The sequence below is a fragment of the Leishmania mexicana genome, chromosome 31, assembly GCF_000234665.1.
Source record: "Leishmania mexicana MHOM/GT/2001/U1103 complete genome, chromosome 31".
NCBI lineage: Eukaryota > Euglenozoa > Kinetoplastea > Trypanosomatida > Trypanosomatidae > Leishmania > Leishmania mexicana.
In genome coordinates this window covers 537435-548774 of record NC_018335.1, presented here as the reverse complement: position 1 = coordinate 548774, position 11340 = coordinate 537435, and the positions used below count along the sequence as shown (strand labels likewise).

The following is an 11340-nucleotide window of genomic DNA, read 5'->3' as shown; positions in this document are numbered from 1 at the left end:
TTTCTTTCTCGTCACGTCTCAGCTGTGCTGTCAGCCCTGTGTACGTGTGTGTACCCGGGTGATTTCGTTGCATTTCGTGGGAAGGGTGTCGCCTTACATGGCTGTACGAATTCTCGTTTGTGACGCCACTTGTGTGTTTTCTTTTTGTTCGGTATCTCTGTGGCCTCTTCACTGTTCACTTGCTTCTCCACCAACACCACCCTCTCCCCAGGTTTTTCTTTGTTTCGTTTCCCCTATTGGTGTTGGTATGTGTATGTCTCTCTTTACCTAGGCGAGTGACATGGCTCTCTCAATCATTCTCCATACCCCGTTCTTGCACCTGGCCGCCGCCCCCCTCCCCTCCCCAACACACACACACACACTGGTATGTCAACCATGAATGTTTTCGGGTATCGCACGTCCTTTCCTCTCTCCGTATCGAAGCCGTTGCCGGGTGTGCAAGTGCCCGTGGCAGTGTTTTCGTTTTTTAAGACCTCTCGAGAAACAACCACGAAAGGATCATGAACGTGGCAGAGTGGAGTGATGGGCTACATGCACGTTGGCTGTGGCAGGTGCACAAGGTCGGCGGTTTCAAACAGAGATGTCTCGTGGGTCTTCTCCCCCCGCGTCAGCCCCTTGCAGTCTTTGTGAGGGACTATCGGCAAGGCAGAATGGGGTCGCATTCCCCTTGTGTCCCCCCTTGGCCCTCGCATGCATTATAGGCAGTGTGCGAGTGTAACCCCCCAGTAATCTAGCCCTGTGCAAACTGGCCTCACTCTGGCTGTTCGCTACGCGAGAGGTTATGGACGGCATCTCCTCCTCACTCGCACTCCTCTTCATGTGCATCTCCTCCCTTTCGCCTGCCCTGCGTGTGTCGCCTTTTCGCCGTTGTCGCTGCCCCTCTTTGCTTTGTAGGCGAGTCACGCCTCTTGCAAGTGACTCGTAGCTGTACCGCAGAAGCCTTTACTTTTCTGTGCTATAGTGAAAGGAGAAGGACGGAGGGGGGAGTGAACGCCGGTGTCACTCCTCTGCTGCTGTTTTGAGTGTGGGTGTGTGTGGGGGAAGGGGGAGGGGTGCTTTCCACCTCACCACACGCCTATTCTATTTTGGCGGCGCGGTAGAACGGCGTCCTGAGAATGCAGAAGAGTCGTCCCACGTCGTCTTGCTCTGTCGGCTTAGCTTTTCTTTTTTTTTGCGCACCCAGTGGACCGTGCAACATCCTCTGGCCTCGGAGACGTACTACCGGCGGCGTGGTGCACTGAGAAGAAAGCGGGGTGGCGGGGCGCGACCACGGGCTTCCCTCTGCCTTTGCAACGTTAGGCAACCATGATGAGGTCCCGCAGGAAGCAGGGAACACCCAAGTAATCCAAAAGCGTGATGCCCTTCTTTGGCGTCGATGACATCCTCTTTTTACTGGCCTCGACAACGGCGCTGCTATGGGCGAAGCGGGCCGATATCGTGGAGTCTGGCATCTATACGACAGTCAAAATCCTCACAGATGACCCTCAAGAAGCCGCACGCCGTGCCGCAGCGGCCGGAGCCGCGCAAGGGAGCACCCCGACACTGCTACTCAAGGGCTTCGACCTCCAGGCAGAGGAGGCCCACCTTCTCTGCTTTCAGAACTCTACCAGGCAAGTGAAAACGCAGCTTCTCCCTGAGATGTCAGCCCTGATACCTGCACGAGACGGTGATGACAGAAGCGGCGCGTCCTCCTCGGCGCCGCTGTTTGTGAAGGAAAGTGTGCATACGCAGTTCCGTGAAACCCCTGTGGTGCACCAAGTGCCTCAAGTGCCGCACCGCCACTACAACCTTCACAAGCGGCGCCCTCACGTTTCCTCCCTGGCCACCGCCTCCGAGGACGATGTCAAGGAGCGCATTGCGAGCTACTCGGTCGCCGAGGTGCAGGCACTCTTCTGCAAGATGGAGCAGGAGGCGTTGTGGGAGGCGGCCATCCACGTCAGCTATGGCATCGATAAGGCAAAGCAACAGCTGCGCTACCTCAACCAGCACAACGTCGAATGCGCGATTCGAACGTTGCTGAACACGTCTCATGCGGACGTGGCCCTCATCTACTACTTCCGCTTTGGCGAAGACATGCTTGTCTCGGACGACATATTAGTGGCGCTCTTTCACGCCTGTCGGAATGACGAGCAGCTCAGCCTGGAACTATGCCACGCACTGCAGCCTTTCAAGTCGCAGTGGACCCCGACGGTGTACGCCTGCTGTCTCACCACCGCAGCCCGCTTCGACTATGAGCAAGCCATAGGGCTTTACCACGCCTATATGGAAACGCAGCACAGCGAGCAGGTGGCCTCGAAAGGCATGCTGCGCCGCGTGTTAGCCGCCTCCGCGCTTCTGCGCGAGACCGGCGTTGTGGCCGCGCCGGCGCCGCTGCAGCTGCACTACCTGTATCACGTCATCATACCACTCGTCGTCGCGCACGATCCGGCGAGTGCGGACACCTACATGGCCGATATGCTGGTGAAGGACGCCGAGTCAGCCCCAGATGTGCTGCTCAAGTGCCTCGGTTTCAGAAAGGGTGAGGAGCTCGCCTGGAGGTATCTTGACGACATTACAAGCGGCGCCACCGATTCAACGGCGGCGAACGCAGTCAAGCAATGGGTACTGGCACAGAAGAGGGTACAGCGCACCGGCAGTGCCCCTCTCGACGTCGCTGGCATGGCCATTAACCTGTACCGACTGCGGCCATCGGCTATGAACATGAACACCATTCTGAAGCTGTGCACCGAGTGTGTGAATGTCAGGGAGGGCGAGGCAGTGAAGGCGGCCTCCACCGGCGTGACGCAACACGAATTGGGTACCACAGATTCTCCAAAGAGTGCTGCACCTTTGTGTGCCACACTTAAGCGCTTGGCAAGTGGCCGGGTAGCGGTGCTGACGCATCTTCTGCTTCGCATGCCTCTCCAGTCCGAGCTCGATGCCACCGTGTTGACGCGCACCATCACCGAGCAGCATGCGTCCTGGGGGCTCGCCACGCAGTTCCTCTCTGTGATGCTGCGGCGCAAGTGCTTCAACGTTGTACCGAGTATTGCAGCTCACGTCTCCCGTCAGGGACAGTGGGCGACGGCGGCCAAGTCAATGGCCATCTATCTCAGTAATCAGCGGGCGGCCATGACGGCAACGGAGGCGAAACTGTGTATTGATTCGTGCGTGCACGCAGGGCAGTGGGCCAGCGCACTGTTCTGGGTGGAGCGCGCGCATACGAAGGGTCTCGCCCTTGGCTCCTCCACCTACAACCTCGTCCTGGGAGTGAGTCGCCACTGCAACTTTGAGGCAACGAAGCGCGTTGTGACGACTATGCACGACGTCGGTGCGTTCTGCTCGGAGCAGGGCATCCTCGACTTTATCGAAACCGCCGCCCATCGAGGGAAGGTGGCCAATGCACTCTGTGTTCTGCGACATCACAGCAATGTTGACTGGACACCATGACGATATGTGCGCGCGTATCCGTGAGTACGTTGTATATCTGTGTCCCTATGTCTGACGTAGATCGCGCTAACTTATGCATGCTTGCCGTCGTGTGCGCGTCCTGCACGTCTTGCCTTCTTCGAGGATATCAATCTCGCGAGAACCTGCAGGTGTCAAGCCCGTCTGGCGCGCTCACTCGCTCGCTCGCGTTCTCTCTCCCGGTCGCAGACTCGCAACGGCTTTTTGCGCTTTCGGCAGTCTCAACTATCGGAGACACTCTCACTTGCCGCATAGACGCGGACACGCTGTTTCACGATCCGTACGCACTAAGGGGAGGTGTGTGTGTGTGTATTTCGGTGTGTCGAGGGTGCGTCAAGGATGTGCTGCTCGTATGGCCGTAGCTGTGTCCCCTTCCCTCAAACTGACCGCATTTCCTCCGCTGCTGTCCTCCACGTGGCGGCCCTCTCCCCACCTTTTTCTTCCGCACCTCGCTTTCCATGGTGTGCGCCTGGGTGTGAAGCAGGCGTTGCCCACCTGCGCGCACATTCTTAGCCGTCACTGACGTCTGCGTCTCCTGCCCAGTTGATGGCAGGCAAACTGAATACCACCCACATTGTGTCGCCTCTTCCTTCTCCGCACACCTTCTCGGCGTAACGTCGGTGGCACACAAACGTTAGCTTCGTGACTACCTCGCTGTGGCTCACATGACGGCGGAGTTTACAGAGTTGGATGAGGCGAATCGCAAGGTGCGAGAGTGGAAGCGGGAGGCAAAGCAATCCGCGCCTGTCAGCCTCGCTGGCGGTATTGATCTGACCATGTGTCTTGACGAGATGCACATCGTGGTTCCCCCGGTTTCGCCTTTTCAGGTGCTGCGCACCAGCGACATCCTCACCCAGTTGGTCCACATACCATCTATCACCACCACAGCAGCCACCAGTACCGCCTTTGGTGCACTTGTTACGCTGCTCCTCACTACGAAAAGCAGCTTTACCCCTGTCGCGCAACAGGGGCTCCTGAGACGGTGGACACACCGACTGTTGCGCCTCATGGTCACTGCCGTAGCGTCCGTTGTGTTTGTTCGATTTCTGCGTGAGCGTTACCCGACGGTGCAGCGTATCTCGCAGTACGAAAACTTGTCCAGCTCTCCAGATGATCCGTGCTTCGTCGCGAATCGCATCCTGACCATGACGAGCTCACAGGCCGGTACACACGCCGATGGGCCGCATCATTTCTGCCGCAGCCTGTCTCACCGCAACTACGATGACGCGCACTACAGCGGCGATGCCGTTGTGCTGGATATCGCTTCGGAGCTGCGTGAGCATCACCAATGGCTCGATCCTGATGCCCCTCTGGCGATCACGGTGGAAGTGCTGGAAAAAGCTCGACTGAAACTACCCGCGGCCTTTCGGGACGGTTCCCGCCCTGTGTGGCGTCTGCTGCTTGTTAGCCGGTACTCAACAGGCACAAGCGCCACCAGCACAAGCACCACAGAGGCCTTGACGAGACCTCTTCGCGTTTTCTTTCCGCTGGGCATCGCGTCACCGACACAGGTGGCCACGGCCGCTGTCAACGGCGCTACTGCTGCAACGCAGCGTGAGTCCCCGTCGAACGCGTACGCGTTTCTTTACCCGGAAGCGGTGGATTATCTGCATCGCGTATTCCCCCGTTTGGTACTGCTGGGCATCGACAGCCCTTCCGTCGATCCGCCGCAAGCGATGCCGCCGGGGAAGCACAGTCACGGTGCCCTGCTGCGGTGCGGCATAGCGATTCTGGAGAATCTCCGCTACACCCGCCTCTCCCCTCTGCTGGAGAGCCCCGCAAGGGACAACCAGCGCGGGTGGATCGCTGGGTCGATGCTGACGGTCTTCAATGCCACGCAAAATTACGATGACGCTCGCGGCTGCTCCGTCATCTTTTTTCCGGAGGAGGCGCTGTGAAAAAAAAAAAACTTTTTTTTTTTCGCGACGCCCTCCACCCTTCTGCTGCTATTTCGGCCCGGGAGCATGGAAGCAGAAGGTACGGCTCGGTATTTGCCAGTACATCCCTCACCTGCGATTACGTCGCCTCGTTTGTGGGGTGTGCTTTTTTGTTATGTGTGTATTTTGTCCACAGCGACTATCGAAGCGTGCAGTAACAAACCCGCGTGCGACACACCCACAAGGAGGACGTCAGTGGTGCTGATGGGGGAGGGGTAGGGGGGCGGAAATCTAAACAGGAAGCGATGTGAAAGAAAACCGGGCACCGTGTGTGCGTTGCGGGATGCTCGATGGTGGAGAGAGGGGGGAGGTGAGGGTAGCAAAACAAGCAATCTCTCTCTATCTCTCTTCCTTGACGTCTCCGCCGTGCATCAAAGGCGTGCTGGCAACGTCGCCGTTTGATAACACTCGACCTCCCACCCCCATCCGCCCCTCTTCTCTCTCATGTGCCCATTCTATTCCTCCTCTGCTGCTGTTTCTCACAGTGAGAATGATGCCCATCACGCACATTCGCGCCGCACGAGGTCAGTGTACGTCCACGCTCCTCTCACCTTCTTGTTATTCTCCACCTTCGCAACGCCTCCGCCGCCCCCTTGTCGATCTTGTAGACGGTGCGGTTTATCACTTCAACGCACACGGACACTCTGTCAGCGTGCACCTTTCCTTGCGCCTTCACCGGCGCCACGTGTAGGGGGTACGTGTTTGTGCGAGAGTCTATGCGTCGGCATTGGCCATGTCCACTCCCGCTGCAAAGTGCCTCGGCGAGCTTCTTCACTTCTTGCCGCACCGCTGCTTCACCAAGGTGCAGGAGTCCGTCATCCCAGTCTTGTTTACGAATGACCAAAACTGTCTTGTGGCCGCGCCAACTGGTAGTGGGAAGACGGTCCTGCTGGAGGTGGCGATGCTACGGCTCTTTCGCAATGTTCTCGCCCCCCGCGATGACGCCGGCGCGATGGCAACAGCGGAAGACGGCGAGACCCGCAGCTCTTCTGGGCCACTGCAGCAGCGAAAACGGAAGGCGGTGTACATCTGTCCCATTAAGGCGCTCGCGAACGAGAAGTACGAACACTGGCGTGCCCAATTTCCGACCTTGACGGTTGTGATCGAAACGGGCGATCAGCAGCAGCAACAAGCAGACCAGCAGGAGCGCTCGTGTGTCACAGCGTCCACGACCGGTGATGCCCGAGGACGCGACGGATTGGAGAACATGGTATGCGTCTCACAGGCTGACATTCTCGTCACGACACCGGAGCGGTGGGACAGCATCACGCGACGCTGGAAGGAGAAGGAGGTGATGGCAATCGTGAACTCCGTCGGCCTCCTGCTCTTAGACGAGGTGCACACGGTGCAAGAGGAGCGTGGCGCCGCCATGGAGGCCATCGTGAGTCGCGTCAAGGTCATTCAAGCGTCGTCGAGTGCTATGCATCAACACTCAGCGACGGAGACGGCGCCCACACGCATTATTGCGATTAGTGGTACGCTGCCCAACAGTCGCGACCTTGCCGAGTGGCTGGAGGTGTCGCCGGAAATGACATTCGCCTTCGCTCCGAGTGACCGCCCGGTGCCGCTGACGATACGTGTGATCGGCTACGCGCACGACTCACCAAACCCGTTTGCGTTTCATCGCTTCCTTTCCTTCAAGATATTCGGCTTCATGCAGCAGTACAGCCAAGGTAGGCCAACGCTCGTTTTTTGTGCCTCGCGGAAGGAGACGATGAGCTCGGCGCAGCGCATCGTTGAAGACATCCGCGATGCCGCGGCTCGCCAGGGGCAGTTGGCGCAGCTAGAACCCTCTGCAGAAGCGCAGCAGCGGATGCAGCAGGCTAGCGACAAGCAGCTACGCAGCTGCCTGATGATGGGTGTCGGCTTTCACCACGCCGCCATGACCAAGGAAGACCGTCAACTCGTGGAGCGGATGTTCCGCGAGCAGTACATTGTGGTCGTATGCGCCACAACAACCCTCGCCTTGGGTGTGAACTTTCCCGCGCATCTTGTTCTGATCAAAGGAACTACTTTTTTTTCGAGCGGGCGGTGCCAGGACATGCCCGTGTCAGAGGTGATGCAGATGTGCGGGCGCGCCGGTAGACCTGGCTTCGACACGCACGGCGTGGCGCTAGTGCTCACCATGCAGCGCAGCGTGCACCTGTACGAGACACTCACTAGCGGCGCAGTGACGCTAAACTGCGTTGAGAGCCACCTGCACCGGCACATGATCGAGCACGTCAACGCGGAGGTGGCGCTGCGCACCATCCACAGCTTCCCCTCCGCCATGGAGTGGGTGAAAACGACGTTCTTTTGGATCCGTCTGCGCAAGTGTCCGGCGCACTACGGACTGGAGTTCGCGAACCGAGCCGAAGAGCTGGAGTTCAACGCGGAGGCGTTCGTGGAGGCCCTCATGGAGCGCGCTCTGCGCGTGCTCATGGAGGAAGGTTGCGTGCGTCTGAGTCAGTTGGAGACGTTGGTGCTCTCGGCGGCGAGAAGGATGGCCGCGCCCGTCGCCACCGGCGACATGGACGACATTAAGCATCCCTCTGCTGTCTTTGAGGCAACGCGGCTGGGAAGGGCCATGTCCCGCATGTACATCCTGTTTGACACAGTGTGCACGCTCAACGCGAAACTGAAGGACCGCGGGGCAGCGAGCACGAACGGCCACGAGCCCGATGACGACTCTAGTGTGGACGCGTGTGCCAGTGCCATAGACGTTGGGGTAAAGACAACGATGCAGACAGGCCCTATGATCGTCGCAGAGGCGCCCGAGTACTCGTCCGCGAAGATGGACACCTCATCAGAAGATGTGCAACCGAACAGTACCGCAGCAGACGTGACCATGTGCTCGTCAAGGCGACGTATGATGCCCTTCAATTTTCGGGAGGCTCTCCAGCTTCTCTGCCACTGCCAGGAGCTTGTGGAGGTTCGCCTGCGTCAAGGTGACCGCGGCCCGCTGAACGAGCTGAACAAGACAGTGAAGTACCCGCTACATAGCGGACGCCGCGGCGGGCGAGAGGTCCGGGAGGACTGGCAGAAGGCCTATGTACTGATTCAGGTCCACATCGGGTTGCTTCCCCTCACGGAGGTCTCCCTCCGGAACGACTCTCTGCGCCTTTGGGCGGTTGTGCCCCGCGTGTCGCGCTTTCTGGAGGAGTACGCATGGGCCGCCACCACCTCCTACAGTTTAGCCGCGCATGCAAACCTGCTGGCCCGCTGCATCGAGCGCCGTGTCTGGCCAGACGGGCTCGTGCTGCGCCAGCTCAAACATGTGAATGACTCCGTGGCGAAAGCTCTGCTGCGGTGCGGGTACAGCACGTTTGAAAGCCTCGGCGGTGTCGACCCACGCCAGCTGGAGGTGCTGTGCAGCCGACTGCCGCCTTTTGGCTCACAAGTACTGAGCGAGGTGCGACGTCTGCCAAGGATATCGTTGGACATCAGCTTTTTGGCTTCGGCGGCGGAGTCTGACGGCGTAGACAACCAACATCGTGTCTTGAGTGGCGTTGTGCAGCTCACGTTGTCTCACGGTACAGAGGCGGTGACGGACGAAGGTGTCTTCACGGCGGTGCGGGGGCAGGGCTCCGAGACTGCCTCACCGAAGGCTGCAGGTGGGCAACCACATCTGCTCAGCGACGTGGTTGCACTTAATTCGACGCGTATTCTTCTTCTTGTTGGAATGCCTGGCGAAGATCGCGTGCTCTTGAAACGGTTTGTGCCGTTCTCTGCCTTTGGTTCACCGAGCGCCACCCGGAGTACCTCAGGGGTCGCTCTTGACGCGACAGCAGATGGTCGAGGTGCGTGGACGCTATGCTTCCCTTTTGTTTCTCCGCCATTATCGCGTGGCACCAGCAGTGGTGGTGGTGGCAGAGGTAGGCGAATCGAAGCTCGGTGTCTGGTGCTGCGAGTTGTGGGGATGGACACTGTGACGGCGCGCGATGAGGAATTCTCCTCCGCTCGCGGTGACGCTGCGAGCGAGAGCATCCACAAGCCAGCACAGAAGCCAGTGGCCAACGCTAGCGTGCCGTTTACCGCGCCAAAGGACATTGCGCTTCTTCCTCACACGAAGGCGCCGCAGACAGCGCTGTCCGTCCGAGTGGCGTCCGAGGCCCGCGCCACGTTTAACGAGCTACTGGAGGACCTCCAGTACGTCGCAAGTGCGGGAGACCCCACTAAGCCCCACCGCACCGCACCACGACAACCACCCGTCTCACGCAAGCGCGTTCGTATCGACCAAAACGCATGTCGTGCTGCGGAGGACGAGCAAGGGACGCAGAAAAAGGAGACGCGCCGCTCAAATGACAATACTGCCGCCATGTCGCCGCCCTCAGCAACGGCAAACGCCACCTCTCTCCTACCAGTCCCAGGTGCGCCAGATCTGCGTCACGCAGATGTGAGTGGCTCCGCCGGTGCAGCGACGGCTGAGGCGTCCCAAGAGCGCGCAGCTGCGGGCGGGTCGTCTCTAAACTCCGTGCGTTCCTCGCCTGAGCATCGTGCTGAGAAAGGGGCCAGCGTAGAGGAACCCTTGCGTGACCAAAACACTCCGCAGCGTCTCAGTGAGTTCCCGTCGAAGCCGGTGCGCGAATCGCCATCACCGCGGCAGATCCGACTCTGCCCCTCCCCGGAGATAGGAGCCGCGGATGCCCTTGCTGCATCAACGCCATCTGCGGCACACCAGCGAGTGGCACGAGTTCGTCTACAGCCGTGCACCTCGCCTCCAGCGTCCCGACCTCCTGACGTCGGCGGCGCTTCCCCACGCGCTTGTTTTTCGGCACCGCAACGAGAGATACTATACTCTACCCCGCAGGCAGCTTCGTTGAAGCCAGTGCACCCTCACGCCTACGGCGACACACCTCCGTATGCCACAACGTCAGTGGACCAGTGGCGTACATATCCCTTGAGACGCATGACTCCGTGGAGCGGGCAATGGCACTCTTCGATGGTGGCACCAGCGCCGCCCCCGTCCAGTCGCTTCGTGGTACGCGTGCCGCCACCTCACGCCTCATCTCTTCACTTTGGCAGAGACCGCATGCACGGCAGCGCACGCCAGCCGAGCGACGTAGTGGAACCGCAGGGGGCGTTCTACTACTCACTGGACCCAGAGCAGGCGCCGCCAGACATGCGCTACGCTGTCAGTGGCGTGCAAGGCGAGTGCTGGCCCCCTGGCTATATGCAGGACCCGAGCTGGATGAATGGTGCCGTTGCATCCTCGCACCCGTACCCCTATCGCACGCCTTCCATGGTGACTCGGCCAGCCAACTGCGGGCCGATGCTTGCACGGCCGAATAGTGTTGGGCATCTGCCAGCTCAGTGGGAACACGTTGCCGCCGCTCCTGCGTCGCGCTTTTCGGAGCAGCGCCCGTCGTCCTTCTTAGCGTCTCGGCCGCTATTTGAGTTCGCTGAGGAACACCAGCAGATATGGCAGACAGGCTCCCGACTGTTTAGCTACCCGCCTTCCCCGGTGCCCAGTGTATCGTTGCCGCATCAAGCTTCTTCGTCGACCCCATACACCGTGTTACAAACTCAGGCCTGGCCTCGTCCACTGCAACCACCGGTTTACGACCCTCGTGACTGGCATCCGTCCGCATCTATGCAGCGCGAGCGTGTGCCTCCGTCGCTGTGGATGCCGCTGACCCATGAGCATCAGAAGCAGCGCTTTGCTATGACGGAGGGTGATCTGCGTGCAAGAGAAGCCCCCTCAGACATGCCTGTGAGCCGCGCGGACGCGTCTGTTGCACGGCCCGCATCGATGCCCACCAGTGACCGTGGCAGCTTTCCCTCTCGCGTTCGTCGCCGCTCCTCAATGGTGGCCCAATCGTGGTGGCAGTGATGCCGAGTGCCTTTGTTTCTTGTTTGGTTTGTATGATGTCCTTCCCCCTTTTTTTCGGGAAAAGCTGGGTAGGAAGGGGAGGTTGTGCTGCTGCATGCGTGTGCCGTGCCGTTGCCTGTGCGCTCGTGCTGCTGCTGCTGCTGG

At 59.6% G+C, this 11340-nt stretch overlaps 3 protein-coding genes across 3 annotated transcripts; all 3 read left to right on the top strand.

Moving 5' to 3' along the window:
* Positions 1-1356: 1356 nt before the first annotated feature.
* LMXM_31_1420 (conserved hypothetical protein) lies at positions 1357-3429 on the top strand (the record flags this gene model as incomplete). Its single annotated transcript, XM_003877937.1, has 1 exon — positions 1357-3429. One exon carries the CDS (start codon positions 1357-1359, stop codon positions 3427-3429), a length of 2073 nt encoding a protein of 690 aa, XP_003877986.1.
* Positions 3430-4112: 683 nt separating this feature from the next.
* Positions 4113-5345, top strand: LMXM_31_1410 (hypothetical protein, unknown function; the record flags this gene model as incomplete). The annotated part of the gene is made up of 1 exon (XM_003877936.1): positions 4113-5345. One exon carries the CDS (start codon positions 4113-4115, stop codon positions 5343-5345), a length of 1233 nt encoding a protein of 410 aa, XP_003877985.1.
* A 772-nt stretch (positions 5346-6117) lies between these two features.
* Positions 6118-11196, top strand: LMXM_31_1400 (putative DEAD/DEAH box helicase-like protein; the record flags this gene model as incomplete). Its single annotated transcript, XM_003877935.1, has 1 exon — positions 6118-11196. The coding sequence occupies one exon, from the start codon at positions 6118-6120 to the stop codon at positions 11194-11196; it is 5079 nt and encodes a 1692-aa protein (XP_003877984.1).
* Positions 11197-11340: the final 144 nt, after the last annotated feature.